Source organism: Juglans regia, chromosome 7 (assembly GCF_001411555.2).
Source record: "Juglans regia cultivar Chandler chromosome 7, Walnut 2.0, whole genome shotgun sequence".
In the NCBI taxonomy this organism is placed as follows: Eukaryota; Viridiplantae; Streptophyta; class Magnoliopsida; order Fagales; family Juglandaceae; genus Juglans; species Juglans regia.
Window position 1 is genome coordinate 39961978 of NC_049907.1, and position 21397 is coordinate 39983374.

Genomic DNA, 21397 nt, shown 5'->3' on the forward strand with positions numbered 1-21397 from the left:
GGAGGGAAAGAAATTAATTGCATAGATATTGCAAGCGTGCGACCTTATTTATTACGTTTTTCAACATCTAACACTTGGGCTCATTCATTACGTGAGAGGTCCAAGTAGAGGTTTATATTCGACATTTAAGTTTTTAACAATGGGCTTACCTAGGAAATTGTGTGTACAATGGGCTTGGATTGGATGCCAAAACTCGCTCAATCTAGACCCATTTACTGCTACATTTGTTCGTTCTTTTAAACCCCAAGGCAATTAGGAGATAAATTGCTTAGAAGTTAGAAACCCAGCACCGCATGATGCATCAGCCCACATCTTCTTTAATTTATTAGTATTTTTGCCTAATTTTTTTTTTTTTTAATGTTAATATTCTTGGTATGAATCTCATATTTGTGTATCTGGAAAATCTTTAGATTTCGTTGATTGTCCAACTGGTTTTTAAGGTCCGATGAGTCTTCAAATGATCGCTCATCATATTATTTTTTACTTCCTTAAAAAAAATATACCTCGAGTTTTGAGCATTATGTGTATCACTTCTTTACACTTTACAATAATTAAGAATAATTCTTCTTGCTACTTGCTGGCCAAAATAAAACGCTCCGTTTCATCTATACCATTTTATTTGTAGATGAAATGGAGCGTTTCATCAAGAGAAAAATGATTTTGTGCCTTTAAAATTCCTTTTTCGATAAAACATCGTCTGTCGCCCTCTCCCCCTCGCGTCTTCATTGTCATCGTCGCCATAGTTGTCACCGTAGCCATCGCATACGTAGCAGCCCATCAGCATTGGCGTCACCATCTCCTTCCTCAAGAGAGGACCCTTTTCGTCAAGTACCTAGTCGGCCCATGTTATAATACCAATCAGCTTCAATTCGAGTACTCAGGTTACAATTTCATCCCCTTTCTTGAGCACCCAAAGGCTAGTACGACACTACATTATTAGGTACCACCAAACTCATTGCCGTAAGTATGTTTCATTCGGAGATCAGATGAATAGCACTACACATTATTCACATTCTTGTAAATCAAGATCATTAGACTTTGAACAAAATACGTACGTCGTGTATATAAGATTTCACTATAAGAAAAATAGGTTTTGTGGTCATTTAATTATGGTGAAAAGATTATTTGTAATTAAAATAGACTCATATTTATTATAAATAATCATTTCGCGAGAATTAACTCACTATAAATAAAAAAAAATTTTTTAGTGTTTGAAAAATGAACCAACAATTAATTTCGAAATAAGAGTTTAGAAATAAGAATGGACTTAAATGGCCTTGAAGAAGAGTCGTAGACGGTGGAGGAGGCGAAGAGCATATGTACGGCAAGGAGAGGGAGACTTGATTTAGAAATAAGAGTGTTTTCATAAAGCCTATGATCAAGTAAGATCTTTTTATCTATTCCTATATGTGGATTGCAAACGAGTCTTAAAAAAAAAAAAAAAATTCCAAAAAAATTGAACTGTACGTAGCGCTGCACCTTAATTAATTACGACGGACTTTCTGGAGTCCTGAAACTCGTCTGGCAAAAGTGAAAAAAAAAAATGGCAACTTCGTCCGGTGGCCAATTAACCGATTAAAAAGTGAAGGCTGTGACAGCGAGCAATTTGAGCCACCAAACTCTTTCTTGAAAACATTACGAGGCTAGCTAGGCCCAGTCATAATCAATCGGTGTATCATTAATCTATAGACTATAAGCATGCATTTAAGCAGCAAAGTCGAGATTACTCAATGCAGAAACCTTTACTTTTTTTAAGATAATTGCTAAGCAAGTTTAGAATCCCTCTCTACTTGCCCCAAAAAAAAAAAAAATGAGAAGAAAATTGTGTTAAGAATCTCTTATATATATTGGGGGAAGAGCAGGTTTTAGTACGAGTATTTCAGTGTTGACACCTTACCTTAGGAAGGACGCCGTCTCGGATCTGCTACAAGACAAACTACATATATACATATGAATCTGTAAATAAATAAACAGGATTGATTACATTGATTTTCAGGATTAGTTGCGTAATTTGCACTCCATGCCAATCTTGAAATTATGAGCAATCAATCTTCCACACACAATCCTATGCGTTTCTATATCTTTTTTTCTTTGTCATATGTACTTTTTCAAAATACAGAGCCCTTTGACACATACTTTAATTTTAGTCCTCCCAAGAATAAAGACTAAAGTAATGCCAAGAGGGCTTGAGGAGGTATGAGGTATGAAAGGGCGCCCATCTATTTCCACCCAAGTTGTCGTTAGATTAAGCTGCAAAAGGAAATAATAGATTTAATAAAGGACGCACTTTTTCGCATAACAAATAGACAAGTAGAGATATAGAGGACTCTATTATATAGATTCATTCACTTCATGCAACCCAAGGCATGAGAAGTCCAACTTTATCCTATTTTTTGTTGGGATACATGGCCCCTGGCATAACACTCTATTTCCAGATAAAACAAATCCCATGCAGGAGCCTGTTTATTAGTTTATCCATGAGAAAAAATAAAAATGGGTGGATGTTTACTAGGCAATACAATTTTTGGACAAGTTCCATGATAGGATTGATGCTCATCCATCAATATCCCCAAAGCAACACACATCAAATTATTTGGTTTTTTCCTTCGAACCAACAAGTTTGACCAATTCGTTGTTGCTTCCCAATAGACAACACCACAATACACATGTTATGCTATTTTCTAGCTAATTTGCATTGGATCTCCATGCATGCAACCACTACTACTACTACTAGACATGGTGCTTCAGATTATTGATTGCCATGAGGGTTTCTCGATCGAGTTGCTTTCATATGTTTTATTATTATTATTTGACCTGAATATGTACCTTAGATTTTATGAATTTGGATTAAAAACACATCGCTATTTGCGTTGAAGAAAGTTAAAAGAGAGAGAAAATATTTTTTTTTTTTTTTTTACCGCGCCCACTGGATTTGGGGAATAATTAGAAGTGGGTGGTGGGCAGGATTCATGGAGAGTGATATATATATATATATGCCTAAGATCTATGGCATAATGTTGACAAGGATTTCACCAACCTAATGATTCAAAATGAGCCACCACCTAATACCACTTTTCCAAGAAACGTTGTAGCTAGCAATTGATAGATAGGCAAAAGCGATAGATGGCAAATGACAAATTAAGTATGTGTGGGAGAATTAGTCAATAATCCTAAAGGATGTAAACGTCAAGTCCCCGAGATATAATAATGGTGATCGATGGAAGTGTTCTTGTTGGGGTTAACTGGTTGCGGTGAGTGGTGTTATATTATTATAATAATAAAGGAAGCTCCTGTTTTGGCATTTCAGTGGGGGGGCTGAAATATTAAAAGCCAACTTGGGTTGATAGGGGGGCCGGTCGTGTCATGTGTGGGATAAGTGAAGGGTCCACGAGATATGAAAGTGAAACAAAAAGGAAGGAGGCCATGTACGTGCTGATATTCTTTGCATGGTTTCAGAGAACAAGTAACCACACGAAGATAATTAATCAACCCGCCCATAGTCTCCGGCCATATCTTTCGAATCTATTATCTATGGAAATAATGGCCTCTTGCAGCTATAAAGAAGAGAAGTTTATACAACCAATTTATTAAACGAAGCCTGCAGAAAGTCTTAGATGGGAGCGCCTGTACGTACGTGTATATTCTAGCTAGGCTTCATCGCCATTCACGGCCAATGTGTTATCAAAGCTAATTTGTCTTTGAATCAACTTACTTTATGCAAAACCTTGTTTTACAGCTTCATTACCACTCAAAAAGAAAGTGTTATGCTCTCTCTCTCTCTCTCTCTCTATATATATATATATACACACACACACACACACACACAATCTTTTTTTTTTTTTCAATTATCCTGGGCAAAGGTGTTTTTATTACGCATCTTTTTGTGTACCTGGAATACTGTCATCATGCTTTTAGTACTCTCTCTCTCTCTCTGTGAGATGGATAACAGCGAATAATATTAAAACCTCGGATATTCCTCGCCGAATGGATTTAACTAACACCTTGTCGGTTTTCCTCCATCGCCTTGAGAAGGAAAAAAAAAAAAGTCATTGGATGGATGACTTATCTTTTTGCATGCATAAAACCAACAAGAAGCAACAATGGCCTTGAAATTAAATACCAAAGCTTTTGTATTACTAATTAAGATGAAAAATATACATATAATACAACATGAATTAGTAACAATTTATAATCCTTGGATCTTTTTGCATTGACAAGATGCTAATGAATTATTGTTGGCGAAAACAAAAGGTTCTCCTATATACCCACAAAACACAAGTTATGGTACAATATTGAATCGAACTTCTTTACGAACGATAGTCCCTTAAATTTGTTTTAGCCGTTCTATCATTGTCAATAAACTGATTACCAACTGAAGAAAAAAATTTATGCAAAGATAACTATACATTATGGTTCATTTTCAGATACCCGTCAACAAACATCCCAAAGTAAGCATCTTTTGCTCAAGACATTGTACGATAATGTCTCCTAGCTGCTCTACTACCGCTTGTATGAAAAACCTGCAAATCAACTTTATACACTTTCCAAGATACTTTAGAAAAAAATTAGAAGGGTGTATTGAAGATAGTTTTAATTACCTGAGATTAGACACGAAACTATCTATGCAATACAACAAAACTCAAACACGTAGAGGTACGTCAATGAAGTGACCTAATTTTGTATAGCATTTTGACTATGAATGTTGTGTATAATAACATCTCTGTGCTGGAAGCTTGTACGGGTACTGGGGGAGCCAAATAAAGTCGTCTGCTTATTTTTATCTTGAACCCGAAGAGATGCGAAAGAATTCTGACAGCTGCAAATCTCATAACTTACAGCCTGTCTCATCAGACTTGGTTTGCCTGCATCAGGACTCTTCTAAGCTCGTTGGCAATACCCTGCAGCAGAAATGGTTTCCGAATGATTCCATTCATTCCAATATGCATACATCTTTCCCACATGTCTTCATCAGCACTTGCTGTCAAGGCAACGATCAGTGGCCAACTACGGCTACGAAATTTCCGAATTCTCATTGCAACTTCAAACCCATCCAACTCCGGCATGTGAAGATCCAATAAAACGATTTGGATAGAAGAGCCTGCAGGGCCAATAGCACTAAGGCATTCAAATCCAGAAGAAACAGCAGTGACAACGCAACCTAGCTTTTCAAGAAGTTTTCGGGTCACACCCCTGTTCACATTGTCATCATCAGCCAGTAAAACTTGTAAGCCTCTGAAGAGAGAGTTAGAGTGTGCGTGCTCTGAAGATTCTCCAGGTTCTGAGATGGCTACTGCAATGGATGGTCGCAGTTGAAACTGAAGAACAAGTGCCATGCTTTGAGCAAAACCTTGATGATTTGGGACAACCCGTATGTTGCCTTGCATCAACTGCAACAATAAAAGAGTGGTCAACAAACAATAACAATATTAACTGTTTAAAATCAGACTATATGTTATGATTCCATCTTGATAATGCAAATACTGTAGTGACCCTTTACAAACACAACAATCGCAGCAATGATTACCAGAGTCCCCCCAATTTTAAGAAATTTTGTACGCCAACAAATTAATCATGTGAATTGGAAGTACCACAGTAACCAAAAGAGCATCAAACCTTATTCTTTCCAAGCAGTCTCAATACATGAAAACTTTTACAGCGTAAGAGCAGCTAATATCTTTGTTTTAAGAATGACTTGTCTTCAATTTTATAACCAATCAAGACTTTTCCTGCAGAAACCTTCTTCAAAATTATCTTTTTTGTTTTAAGAATTTCATTAAAAAGAAAATGAAAAGTGTTTCTGAGTCTTATATTACTCAATAACATCACATGCAAGCGTGGACACAACCTATCATACTCACCTGCACTAGCTTTTTGCAAATGCCAAAGCTCAAACTCTCCTCAAGTCCATCACTGGTGTACCTCCTACCGCCAGGCTGTGCAATTGAAACTGAACCCTCCGACTGAGAACCGCTATTTTCTATTGCAATCTCAAGTCTAATATGTACATCCACATCAGAGGAGCTATGTCTCCAGGTTGACCATCTCTGATCATTCCTTCCCTGGCTTCGACTCTCAGAGAAAACCCGGAGTATCACAAATCCCCCTCCATTGTTGCCATCCAACAGGTTCCCAACCATATGCAAAATCACCTGGAAAACCCTTCTTTCATCACCCATTACACGATCAGGCAGTGACCTCTCAACCTCAACTGCAAAACCAAAGCCCTTATAGACACACAAGCACTTTGCTAGGCAAGCTGCTTCTCTTATCATGGAGTGTAAGTGAAACGATCTCATCTCCATTGGAAATCTACCACTATCTTTCCTAGAATTGTCCATTGCATCATTTATCAAGGTTGATAGAACACTGCTGGTCCTCACCATTGTGTCTACAACAGTTCGCTGCTCGTTGCTCATATTCTCATCCTGCAACATTGAAAGCAAACCCAAAATTGAGTGCATTGGCCTCCTCATCCCATCACTCATTACCTTTTGAAAGGAATTTCTTGCCTGGCTTGCCATCATAGCATTCCTCTTTTCCTGTTGCAATGCTCGATTTCGATCTACCAATTTCTCTCTCATGAGCTGGGACTCTTCAAGGAGTGCAGCATGGGAAAGAGCCACGGCAACCTGATCGGCAACAACCTTAATAATCTCAATTTCCTGGCTGTTCCAAGATCTAGGTTGTCCACTTGGAAGAACCAAAACCAATATTGCATAACGTCTCATCTCAGGAGTTCCCCCTTTAAAATTGGAAACCCGAAGCAATGGCATTCGAATTGCAGCCACAGGTCCTGGTTCACCTGACTCTCCACTGCTTGCAGCAGCAAGTGCAGACTCCGGGCTAAGGATATTCACTTCATCACTCCCCTTGATCCTTGCAACATCTGGATCAGTAGTTGGTATAGAAGAATTATAGGTATCTGAATATTTCCTCCCATAAGCTTCATGGGTCAGGTTCATCTGTGTTTTACCCTCATTAGGCATCCAAACTGCACAATTCTGCAAACCCAAAATTCGAGAAAGCTCCACAAGAGTTGTGTTCAGAATCTCATGCCTATCAAGCGATTTCCGAATCTCATGAGTAAGCATCCCAACGTGCGATCCAGCTTCATTCTGTTTCATTATTTTTCCAACCTCTCGTCCTAGATCCCAAGTCTTCTTTTTCAACATGAATTCCCTCACCTTCACTTTGATAAGTAAAGGGATGAGAGTGATGAGTGTTATAGCAGTGGCACATGAGACCAAAGCAGTGAGAATCTTGAAGACAGTGAGAGCCAGCATTAGCTGAAATGGGTGTTGGCTATAAGTCCAGCCATTGAGCAAATGGGTCAACCCACACAGAACGATGAAGGCAATGAATTGAAAGAGAACCCATTTGAAAGGGACGTTCGAGCAGCTGACAAAGTAAAGTAGCTCGATGGGGATCGAGAAGTAGGCCACAGCAATTAAGAAATCACTCACTTTCTGGCACTGTAGAATGCTGTCAAAACTCCACAAGCTACCCTCATCTTCGCAATTACATCGGGGAAATCCATTATCAGCCGCAGATACCGATAAAAAAAGCAGTAAAATCAACAGCCCAGATGCCAATGCCTTTAACATTGCATCCAAAGACTGCTTCTTCAGTCCATTTAACAATAAAGTTTGAATCTTCCAAACCCCCCAGTACAGACTAATTTTCTGTAACAAAAATGTCTTCAACTATAACCTCAAGATTCCAATCGTCAAAACTCATTTCCTGTCAAAGAACATGTTCAACACAATAGGATACTTACTAAAAATCTGAAGAATTTAACTGCAATGCTTCAAGATCTGACACACCAACTAGCCTAAAAAAATTATGAACGCTATTTATTTGTTAGAGCAGAACAATTTACCTTAAACTCTCTTTCTCCAAAATATGTCCTTAATCAGTTAAATATAACTTTTTGATACTATAGTAAATTCCTGAATACCACAGTGATGAAGATGACGACATTTTCCTCAACCGAAATAATATACCAAAAGAAGAAGCCAAGCCAAAGACCTTCCCGTAAAGAAATAAAAACAAAACCCACAAGCAAGAAAATATTTTAGAAACCGGAGAAATACCCACTAACCTTTACAACGCAAAAGACCGGAAAAGACCCAGAAATGCAGGCCAAAAGTAGAAAGCGCACCCGAAGAGCCACACCCACAACTATGGATTTTGCAATCAAGCGCAGCTTCGGATCTTTATCCTTCTTCACCACCACATGCAGAGGCTTTAGACACTGCAGCCCATTAATCCAATCCTTTTTGGCTCTCTCTTCATCAAGAAGAGAAGACAAAATCCACTCCGTCCATGTCAAAAATCCCCCTCCCCCGCCACCGCCCCCGCCACCGCCTCCTCTTCCTCCATTGGATTAAAACGTGAAAGAAGCACACAAACAAATCCCAATAAGCCTATCAAACCCGGCTATCCCACAACCAAGTTACCGGCTGGCCCAGGCCGTGTAAGCCGTAGGTCCTTCACTACTAGCTGAAGCACGTACAAAAGCCAAAACCGAAAAGGACTTTAATTTTTTTTTTTTCTCTCTTTCTTTTTTACTTCTTTTTCTTTGCTAATCTTCAGCTACCAGCCTACCTGTTAATAAAAGTAAATTCTACTATTATGACCCTTTCATATTCTCATCTTAACCTTTCCCTCCTGCGCCTCTCTCTCTCCTCGTTTCCAAATTCGTAGACGAACCCAAAAAAAATACGCTTAGCAGAATTCCAGAGAGAGAGAGAGACAGAGAGAGAAGGGGTTTTCCGCGCCGTTGTTTCGTTGGGGGCAGGGGTTGGGGGGGGAGGGGGAGAGAAAATAAAGGAGAGAAGAAGGACAAGGTGGGGGAGGTGGTGTGGGTCCCGGGGGGGTTTACATGAAGAGAACTTAGACGCTCTTTCGAAACATAACGTCCTAGTCAGTCCCCCCGAAAAAAAAAAAAAAAAGTAAATTGTTTTTCCTTTTATTTTTAGTTTTTGGTTTTTTCTCTCCGAAACGTTTCTTTCTCTCTTTGATTTACGAAACCAAACCCGCTTGTGGTCGTGGCCTTATAAAATATTTGTCGCAGGGAAACGTGGCATAAACGTAGAGCTGCGGTGGTAACAATGTAACATAGCAGCGAGGGCGCGTGAGTTGCTAACGTCCTGCTTGGTCCAACTCCGATGGAATGGGAGTCCTTGTGGCCTTGACTGGAATAATATCACACACTCCCCATTCACGTCACACCAGTATGACTACTGCCCTTCTCTCTGCTCTGCAGCATCCTAGAATTTCTCTCTTTCGTTGTTGTTTACCTATAATAAAGGTGTCCACGGATTTCATGTTTTATAACTGGTCGAGTTCCTCTCTCTCTCTCTCTCTCTCTCTCTCACACACACTCACAGAACACAAATGAACTGAAGGACAATAAATAAAAACATTCTCTTAATCTCCCTCTAATTTCTCTTCTATATATATATATATGTTAATTAAGCTCCTACCTCTCCCGCCTTTTCCGATCGATCGGAGGCCTCCTTTCCCTCCCCGGCCACCCCCTCTTGGCTCTCTGTAGATTGTAACATAGAATTTATAATGCCCTGATCTTCGATCGGCCACTGATCTTCAAATTAACTGAGCTACAAGGGTTGATACATGAGTTTCACATGCTTTGCGCAATTGGAGTACTACTCCGGCCTGAATTCAAATTTGCCATTCCTACGTAGGACGTGTGATCAGCACCAGTACGCGTCGATATTATTGTCAGTAACCATAATATATATGGGGTAATATCATCCGATTCGAATCTATGTGAAGTAATGAATTTTTATATCAATATAAACCGCATGCATTAGAATAGTAATATGGGGTACGTACCCTTATACAAGGAGCCCCCAAACTACATCCAAATTGGACTATATATATATATATATGAAAACCGTTTTCTTATATTTAATTAATGCAATTTTAATTAGAAAAAAATTAAATATTATTAGATTCTAACTCTAAGCCAGATTTAAATCCTTTTTATATATAGTTAGGAAAATTTTATAAGGCATTAAAGAACCGTACTATGAGTTCATATTTGTTGGCAAAATATATCCTTTAATTTGCTAATTCGTCTTCTTCCTTATAAGTCTTCTAATTTTTAATGTTAATTGTATAAAACTCAAAACAGTTGAAGCTAGCCCCATCATATGAATTCAATTGGAACGTCCTTCTCTCAAACAAAATAAAATATTAAATATACTTCAAATTAATTCTTATTAATTGAGGGGAAATATTATCAAGTATCTCAAGAATAGATCTAGAAGATATATATGGTACATATATATACTTCTATCCTAATTAATACAATGTCATGCATGTAATTATATATTAAATTTTTAGGAATCTAGAATTACTCCTAACAAAATCATCTAATGTAATTTTGAAATGACAAAGTTATCCCTTATTATCTAGGGAAACTACCCAACATGACGGACCGCCAAATCCACATCCACCAACTCGATCAACACCATAAACCACGATGACATTATTTTGGCTACCCAGACCCCAACATCGTACACCACCCCCGATCCACATCATGGCCACCCAAGCCCTAAAAAAAGCCACCAAAATCCATCAAAACAGCTGCATGCTACTCATCGTACAAAGCACATGTACCTAGCTAACAGCAATTGAATCTTGAAAACAGTCTGCGTGGCATGTAGGATTTAACAGGTATTATTGCTGCAAATTCAAATTGATATGGAGTATTTAGGTCTAAGTTTTACGTTGATTACATTGAAGTACTATTTTAAAAAGATGAATTGATATAAATATATAGAAGGAAAAGCTTAATATCTTTCTTGGACTAGGGCAATATCAGTTAGTTTCCATCAAATCATATATTTATGATCATTTTTGCCTTGTTAATAAATATTTGGTTTCAAATTTTGAAATTGATTTTTATTAACGTTTTGTTTTGCACACTTTTGGACCGAGTTCCAGTAACTCTAGTCTTAGTCCTCGTACCTCCACACTTTAAAAAACGCAGAGAGTGGAGGGCCTTGGTGGAGGCTGAGGATTCTCTAATGCTTAAGTCAGTATATATTTTTAGTAGTTTGTACAAGTGCTTAGAGGAATCAGAGAGAGTTTTTCATACTTGGGAGTCAGCTTTCATACTGGGCTTCTGGGTGGGGACAGCCCATGCCTTGCCTCAGAGAGTTCATGTCACTTCAACTGTTCACTTAGTCAGAATCATTTAATACGACGTGGCTCTTAGGGCGATGCCGCATTAAATGCGGCGTAGAGTCCGGGAAGTGGTGTCATTAATGCGGCATGGCACCCTGACTCACTTTATCCAGCGAATCTTCATTGTTAAGCCCCTCCATGCCTGCTATCAGGAGATTGAGGGTTCCTCGTATTTCTTGCCCACCTGCCTGCACAGGTTCTTGAGGGCTGGGGGTCAGGGCGGCGAGTCTCATCAGCCTTTACCGTCCATTTTTCCCACATGAGGGTAGCTTCATGGGTTGGTTTTGCTCATAGGCCGAGTACTCTGTAGAAGCTCATTGACTCATTTTAGAGGACCGTTATTGGGCTTGATCAAGCACTCTCTCCCCCTCCCTCAGAGATCCTTTATGGGCTCGCTATACGGACAAATAAGGGAGAAATTCCCTTACAATTCTGATTTTGATTTTGTTCAAATTTTTTGTAGGATTCTTATTTATTTATGTATTTATTTCTCATACAATAATTTAAATTTTTCCATTTTTAGAAAAATCTTCATAAGTTTAAATTTTGCAACTATTTAAGTCAACTTGTGGGCTTCATAAAATAATTTCAAATTTTACTATTAATCAATATTATTCAAAGTTTTCTCTATATTTTGGATAAATCTCTTATTTTCTCTACGTTGATCATCTATTAAAATTACTCGTCAGAATTAATCTAAATTATGTCTGGCATCAGTTGGCATCAAAGCTTAACCATCTTTCCAGGGTTATAGCTCATCAATTTCCATGGCCAGTGGCCGTAGTCATCGTGGACAGGTTTTGAACGAGGAAGTCTCCCACTTTGATCATAGCGTTTAGGATATGATGATTGAGGATTTGTAGAGACAGGTTGCAGAGTTAACCCGGCGTATAACGACACAGGATATCGGTGATCGTGAGATGGAATATCACGATTTTTATTCTAGTTTTAAGAAACCGTATCACAATCGTGCTCTATTTTGGGAGTATCGTGGTAGGGAGGAGCGTACGTTATGGAGACCTCGGTTTCAGAGTTGATTTACCAGAATTTTTTGGTACTCTTCAAACTGAAGATTTCATTGATTTATTGTATGATGTTGTGTGGGTTTACTACTCTGATGAGGAAGAGTTTGAGGGTGGACCTTTTTCCATAGGGCGAAAGTACTCTATACCAATTTACGATACCTATCCTGATGAAGATAACCAAGTGGATGATAACTATTTTTTATTGAAAACATAGAAATTTTTTGGTGGTGAAATTTTGAAATTTGAAGATCATGAAACAACTTTTGAGACAATTAACTATGTTAATTTTCTTGGAGTTGAAGATTTTTTTTTTCAAATTCTCGTATGCAAAATATTTTTTTTGGATTTGAGATGTGGGAAAGAAACTTAATTTTGGAGTAATATAAGATGCTCAATATTATTTTATTTCGAGCCGATCAAATCAATTTTAATTTTTCTATGATCATCGAGATGATACAACAAAAGGAAAGAAAAATTAGTCTAATTGGGTGTCCAAAAGATCGAGGTAAGAAAGTTTAGAATTCGAAGACGAATTCTCTCCAACCCAATGAGAATGGTGCAAACCCAAATTGATATGGGGTGTCTAGGTCCAGATTCTTCGTTGATTACGTTGATGTACTACTTTAAGAAGATGAATCTGTACAGATAGGGAAGATCAAAAAACTTAATATCTTCCTTAGACTAGGACAATATTAGTTATTTTTCATCAAATCATATATTTATGATCGTTTTTGCCTTATTAGTAAATATTTGGTTTTAAGTTTTGGAAATGATTCTGATTACGATTTTGTCCAAATTTTTGGTAGGATTTTTGTTTATTTATATATTTATTTCTCATACAATAATTTAAATTTTTTCATTTTTAGAAAAATCTTCATAATTTTGAATTTTGCAGTTATTTAAATCCAGTTTATGGGTTTCATAAAATACTTTAGAATTTTACTACTATTCAATATTATTCAAAGTTTTCTATGTCTTTTGTGCGAATATCTTATCTTCTATGTATTGATCATCTGTTAAAACTAGCCGTCAAAATTAATATAAATTCTACCCGGCATCAACTATAGTATTTAAAGGGACCCTAGCTAGCTCGTTCACAAAATAAAACATATAATATGCATTATAAATTGAATACATAATTTTTATCTGTCAAAGTTACAAACGAAGCAGGGAAGAGTCTCAATGTCGACGTCGGGTACTGTTCACTTCCCCGCCATTCTTGTAACTGATCGGAGGGTAGTTAAGGAGGAGGATATATGACTAATTATTATTTTCAATCTCAACGACTAACTAGGAATACAATGATCATGTACATTAGGTTTATGGCATTAACAATAACTTGATCTGGATTGAGGAAAAGTTGTTTGACGTGGCAACATACAGGCCATTAGATTTATATTTTTGATATTTGTCTTGTATTAGATTAAAATCGGTATGGGACTAGGCCGGAAGGTGCACCGAACAAACAGAATTATATATTTTCTTGCGAGTAGCCTTTAAGAATCTAAATGGTACCTACCAACCTCGTGAGAAAGCGCAACCAAAAACCTAATAATGAAATTGTTTAATTTAATTTGTGTCCAGTAATCAAGGCCACCGAACCCATATATATATATATATATATATATATATTAACGTCGTGTTTCGCATATTTTTAAGCTAAGTTCTAACAATTCAGATATTTGAAAATGAGCCTTGCACAAAGTGGAAAAAACTGCAACTTTAAGAGGACAGCCTAGAGGCCGGGTAACTTCCGATACCAAAGTTAGTAAATATTCTTAGAGGGTAACAAATAAGTAACATATAAGAATCAGAGAGCTTTTTTTTTATACATGGAGCTTGCTATTTTATGTTGTGTTTGGGGAGGGTGCAGATAGTATTTTTCCCACAAAGTCTGTGCCTTCTTTTTGTATCTGCTATAAAATTTTCTTTAATGCGGTGTGCCTATGCGTCGGCTCTATAAATGTGGCATGTGACTTAACATCGATGTTGTTAATGCGGTGTGGTTTCCTGACTTCTGATCTGGTTTATATGAGCCGTAGATGACCTGATGTCGATGAATCGAGGGTCCTCTGTGTTTCCCATGAGTTCTATGTAGATACTGTTTCTGAGAGCGGCTGCATAATGTCAGGCTGATCTGTCTTGTCGACTAGACGGCACCCCTCCTTGGTAGACATTCTATTCCCAGCACGAATGGGGAATCCTTTGGGCCGAGGCCCGGTGGGCCTTTCCTACGGAAAAAATCCCCTTACAATATATATATATATATATATATATATATATATATATATTTGATCATCAACATCGTCTGTCTCTAGTGAAGTGGGACTGGTTGGAAGAGCGACAGTACAATTTTTTAGGAGAAATGCATGAGCTTATAGTTCCAGACCACCTTCAATCCAACTCCGAGAGTTTATGTTTGACGCGGACCTCTACATTCAGCCACAGTGACTAGTTTGGATATAAAACCTAACCTCCTTTCGAGGAAGATCAGATGGATGGAACAAGGGATAGATGTCGATAAGGCTGTAAACGAGCCGAGCTCGAGCGAGCATGGGGTGTGCGAGCTCAACTCGTTCACAACTCGAGTCAAGCTTGGGCTCAACTCGTTTGTTAGCCAGGCCTGTGAGAACATCTGAGCTCAGCCCGTGTACATGTACTACAAGCTCGAGCTCGAGCTCGGTTTTGTTAACGAGCCGAGCCCAAGCTCGACTCGAGCTTGGCTCGTTAATACAAAATTTTATATCCAAAATTAATAATATAAAATTAAAATAAATGCATCAGTAAAATAATAAATTAAATATAAATTTACATCATGAAGCCTTAAAGAATATTATAGTTATGGTACATTAAATGACATTTTACATGCTAATGGAACGAGTGAATCAAAAAATATTTTACAAAAATAAATTATAAAATAAGATACATTAAATTTCAAAACAAAAAATGGGCTGTAAAATCAATGAAGTCCTTAGTCTTCATGAACGGAGCCAAAAATCTTGACCTTGTTGCCCTGGATACACTAATACACTAAAAAATTTAAAATCATTTTTAATCTCTTACTCAAGTACTGTTAACTTAGTAATATTGTCAATAAATGTATGACAGGAAATGCAAAACTTAATTTGCCTAAGAAACCAATGTCATATCTCTAACAAAGTTACACAGTAGAATTATACAAGCAATCTTAGAAATAAATATGTGCATCAAGGATTCAGACAAGTTACCAATTGCAGTTACCTAATGCAACTACCAAAGAAGTTACCAAAACAGTGAGTATGCAATAGTCAATAGGCATAACTCATATTAGCCATACAATATATTGTGAGGCAGACAACTGCAATAGGCGTAGATTAATACAACAGACAGTTACGAGCCATAAGAACAATCGAATCTACCAACCAGCAAGCAGCAATAGGCAATAGGCAAACACTAATACCACAGACAGTTATCAAAGATGTTACCAAATAAGTTACAAGTTTAGTAACAAGTTCACAACAAGTAGGGGTGTAAACCGGTCGGTCTGGACCGAAGAAACCGACTAGACAGGATCGAACCGGACTGAAAAAAATGCATGGACTGTTTCGGTTCAGTAAGTAGGGGAATTTCAGTCTTCGGTCCGGTCCCGGGGTGGAGATTTCTCGGACCGGACTGAACCGACCGAATTCTTTTTTTTTTTTTTAAATATATTATTTTATATAATAATTGTAAAACAAATTATGTAGTTTTCATCTAACATATCCCTAAATATATTATTTTATATAATAATTGTATAATAAATTATATAATTTTCATCTAATCTATCCCCATTTAGAATATAAAATTTTAAATATGTAATTACAAGTTAATATTATATTAATCGTATATTATCAATTAACCTATCAATTCATAATTAACTAATGTGTGACATCTATGAGACTATGACCTAAGTTGCAACTTGCAAGTAAATATAAAGCATGTATGGATGTGTGAAATCATGGATACTTAAATTATTTATGCTTATTAGTTATTGGTTCATATACAAAATGTAAAAAATTGTAAATAGCTCATTATGCATTAACTTAGAACTATCATAAATTATAATACATTAATATACTCTAAGTTAGTAACAAATAACAATTAACATCATCAATATAATTATATAATTATATAATTATAAATTGATAACTAAACTTAATCACTATGTCTATAATATTATAACTATCGTCTATAATTATAAAGAAATCACTATAAATCTATAAGACTATAACTATATATAGTATTAAATTATTAATATCACTATGACTAATGACTAATGACTATAAGTTTATAATTAATACTAATATATAACTATACTAATAGTATAATATTAATACTATTTTATAGTCTAATATATTATATAACTATACTAAATCACTATAAGTTTATAACTAATACTAATATATAACTATACTAATAGTATAATATTAATACTATTATATATTCTAATATATTATATAGCTATATTATCACTATAAGTTTATAACTAATACTAATATATAACTATACTAATAGTATAATATTAATACTATAGTCTAATATATTATATAGCTATACTAAATCACTAAGTTTATAACTAATATGAATATATAACTATAGTCTAATATTAAATATAGTTATACTAATATATAAGTTTATAACTAATACTAATACTAATTACTATAACTAAATCACTATAGTCTATTAAAAATTTAAATGTATTACAAATATATATAAATTATAATTATCAATTTTTCAAACCATCAAAATTATTTTTTTAATTATCATTTTAAAAAAAAAAGAACCACATTTGATGATTTGAGTCACTCCCAAGTTCCAAATAAACGGTGTCGTTCCCTCTCTTTTCAAACCCTAAAGTCTAAAATCATTTCTCCAGACTCCACAGTCCACGCAAAAACTGCCTCTCTCTCAGTCCCTCATCTCCGCCTCTCTCTCGTCTCTGTCTGGACTCTCACCTTAGTGAGCTCAGAGACCCTCGTCTCTCATCTCTGCAATCTGCCTCTCTCAGTCTCTCGTCTCTGCCTCTCTCTCGTCCCTCGTCTCTGTCTCTCTCGTCCCTCGTCTCTGTCTCTCTCGTCCCTCATCAGTCATCTCTGTCTCTCTCGTCTCTCGTCTGAGTCGTCTCTGCAATCTGCCTCTCTCTCGTCCCTCGTCTTTGTCTCTCTTGTCAATCGTCCCTCATCGCTTAATCAGCCACACACAGACCCAGTCACCCACGCATAGACCCATGCACTAACGCACAGACTCTCAGCAAATTGGCCTCACAAATTCACAATCACCGTAATGGAATTATGTGAATATGTTGTTACTTTCAAATCTCAAATCTGGTAGATGGTTTTATTGGGGTTTTTGAATCCGAAATTTAGGATTTTTGTGATTGTGTTTGTATTATTAGGGTTTTATGATTGAGTTTGTGTTATTAGGGTTTTGTGAATTGTGATTGGGTTTGTGTTATTAATAATTAGGATTTTATGAGGTTTATAACTTTAAGAAAATGATGGTTGAAGTGTAATATGAGAGTATTGTAGTGGGCTGTGGACAGTGGGAGTATATGACCATTGCTAAGTAATGTGGGAGTAATGTAGACTGTATAGTGTGCCCGATGCAGCACACTCTTGAACTGATCGTTGCTAAGTACCTGCATGCATACGTACATGATCATTTTCATAGCTTCATGTTAATATATAGGGCACATTTATAATGTTACACAGATCACTGATTCACTAGTGTTATATATGATTGTCCAGTTCTAGGTTTTCCCCCTTTTAAGAGTACTGTTTTTTCAAATATTGTTAATGTTAATCAATGACTAAACCCAATGTTTTTTCAAATATTGTTAATGTTTGCATTTTTAGAAAAAATGCAGATTGTGTATTTTTAGGTTAAATATTTTTTGTAAAAACTAAACCCTTAATTATTCTTGATTAGATCGTGTAAGAACTAAACTCTTAATTAATATTTAACTCCATTTCTTTCTTTTCTAGATGGACTCTATCCCAGAATTGATTCTACAAGATTCTACTATAGATGATGTAGAGTCAACACAGGCTACACATGGACAAGACATTCCTCCACTCCCACCCAATGTAAGTGTTAATACTAAACCGAGTGGTAGTGATAGACATAGGTCAATGGTTTGGGATCACTTTACAATCAAAAGGTGATCCAAGTAAACCTAGGGCTGCAAGTAATTACTGTGGTGCTTCGTATGCATGTGATACGAAGACCAACGATACAAAGTCCATGAAGTATCACATTGAAAAACAATGTAACAAATGTCCATTGAGACAGACGGATAAGTCTCAAACTACTTTTTGTTGGAAGGCGGGTGTAGGAAGTGATAGTGGGGGATATGTGCCCATATCATTTAGTGTTGAGGCTTGCAGACAAGCCTTAGCAAAAATGATTATTCTTGATGAGTTACCCTTTAGGTTCGTTGAAGGGGAGGATTTCAAGAAGTTTATACTCATTGTTTACCCTAAGTGGGTAGGGATTCCATCCTGTGTTACGGTTGCTAATGATTGCTTTAGTGTGTATATAAGGGAAAAAAGTAAGTTAAGAAATGCTTTTCAAGGGCAATGAATTTCCCTCACCACAGATACATGGACATCCATGCAAAATCTCAACTATATGTGTCTCACGGCACACTTTATTGATGATAATTGAAAACTACACAAAAAAATTCTTTCTTTTTGTTTGGTTGAGAATCATAAGGGAGATATACTTGGTAGGGCCATAGAGATGTGCTTCATGATTGGGAGAGACCGAAAGTACTTGCAATTTCATTTGATAATGCAAGTTCTAATAACAGAGCAGTTTCTTATTTGAAGAAAAAAAAAACCAAGTATAGGAAAGACATTGTTTTGGAACATGAATTCTTGCATGTTCGGTGTTGTGCCCACATCCTAAACTTAATTGTCCGTGAGGGGTTGAGGGAATTTGATGAATCTACTGTGAAGGTGAGATGTGTTGTGAAATATATTAAGTCATCACCTCAAAGTTGGAGTACATCTAAGAAATGTATTGGGTTGGAAGAAATTGCAAGCAAAAGTGGCATTTGTTTAGATGTACCGACTAGGTGGAACTCCACCTATCTTATGTTGGAAGGGATTTTAAAATTTCGAAAAACTTTTGAACGGTTGGAATAAGAAGATTCGGGGTTCCTTAGTAGTTTTGGAGACGATGATGACGATGATGACAAATTGGTGATGTGGTGAATAGGAGAACATCAAAGAAGTTAGGGCCTCCCAATAATAACAATTGGGAGAAGGTAAAGTTGTTTGTAAAGTTTCTTGAACTATTTTGTGATGCAACTTTATCTTTTTCGGAGAATGAATATGTAACTTGCAACTCATTTTTTGTGGAGTTAGTTAAAATATCCGATGCAATTGAAGTGGAGTGTAAAATAGGAAGCCCTGCGGTAGGATTAATAGCCACAAATATGAAAAAAAAAATTTGACAAATATTAGGGCGATTTAGATAATATGAATATGTTGTTGTTTGTTGGGATTATTCTTGATCCTCGATATAAGATGCAATATTTTGACTTTACATTGGAATGCATGTATGCCAATGATCCCACAAAAACTATTAATTTGAGTTGGAAGATAAAAAAGGCTTTAATCTGCATGTATGAGGCATACGCTGATAATGAGGGAGGTAACAATTCTGATCTACAACAGTAGCGCACAAGTCCCCCACGTGAAAAAGTAAATTCTACAAATGGTAGTGGTAGTGGTAGAGTTGATAGGATGGCAGAAAGAATAACCATATTCAAGCAACGGTTACAGTTGGAAAACACTTTGGGGCGCAAGAATAAGGTTGATAGATACCTAGCTGAAAGTTGTGAGGAGGCATTCCCAAGTTTTGACATTATTATTTGGTGGAGGGTTAATTCAGTTAAATATCGTGTACTTTCAAAAGTTGCACGAGATGTATTCGCAATATCAGTATCTACAGTGTCCTCAGAATCTATATTTAGCACGGTGGGTCGTGTCCTTGATCATTTTCGAAGTAGTTTATCTCCGATGATGGTTGAGGCTCTCATTTGTATACAAAATTGGTTTCGTTCTTCTTCTACTCCAATCAACCTTATGACTTTAATGAATGAGGTGGAGGATTTTGAGAGGCAGTTGGGTATGTTTTTTACTTAATTCATTTTATAACTTTTTTTTATAAGTACTTCATTTTATAACTTTTATGATCTATAATACTATATGTTATGTAAATTTATATAATTTGTTTTGTTTATTTATTGTATAGAACTTGTTTGGGATGGTGACAATTCTACGGAGGCTTCAAATACAATGTCTACAACCAATGCAAGTTAATGAGGTGAATTGTATTTTAGCTCGTTAGTTTTCAATTTTCACTTTTGCTATTTGCTAATAATTCCTTTGTTTATACTTTACAGCGTATTGTGAAAACTAAAAAGTATGCCAAGCCAAAAGATGTAGGAAGCTAGGACTTAGGAGCTGCAAAAAGAATAATTGTATAATTTGCATTGATGTAAATTGTAATTTGTATTTAGAGCTTTTATTTTTTCAGTTATTTGGGACCTGTATAATTTTTAGTTTTTATTATCTATACTTGGAAATGGTTTTTTTTTCTTTCTTTTAGAAGCTAGATTTGCTTGGGAATGTTTTTTCAATTTTCTTTCATTATCTAGTATAATTTTTAGTTTTAACCTTGTTTAAATTGTTTGGATGGATTAGTAGTAAGAAAACCAAGTAGTTATTCATTTTTTGAAGTTTCTGATGGATATAGATAAAACTTATTTTTTGTAGTAAAACGTTTCATTTAAATTTTTTCACTGTAATTTGGTTAGCATATTGCTTTGTAGTTTATTCATTTTTAGACTATCGATGAAGAGCCTTGTAACTTGCATTTTTTTATAAGCATTTTATGGGTGGCTTTACAAGTTGTATTTTTTTTGCTTCAAATTGGATAAAATGTTAGTGAGCTTTCGCTATTGGGCCGAAAACACAGAAGAATAAGGTTGGGCTATTGGCCCATCTGGTATAGGGTTGGACCGAATAGGACCGACCGGACTGGACTAGACAGGACCGAATTGGACCAGATCGGACCGATCCTTATGCCTATTCGGTCCAGTCTTGGGTGAGAAAATCCTGGAC

General features: G+C 36.3%; 1 protein-coding gene across 1 annotated transcript; it reads right to left on the reverse strand.

Moving 5' to 3' along the window:
- Nucleotides 1-4271: 4271 nt before the first annotated feature.
- Nucleotides 4272-8354, reverse strand: LOC109007220 (ethylene receptor 2-like). The gene is made up of 3 exons (XM_018986801.2): nt 8102-8354; nt 5859-7740; nt 4272-5387 (listed from the first exon to the last, which is right to left on the reverse strand). The coding sequence occupies exons 2-3, from the start codon at nt 7602-7604 to the stop codon at nt 4848-4850; spliced, it is 2286 nt and encodes a 761-aa protein (XP_018842346.2). The 5' UTR covers nt 7605-7740; nt 8102-8354; the 3' UTR covers nt 4272-4847.
- Nucleotides 8355-21397: the final 13043 nt, after the last annotated feature.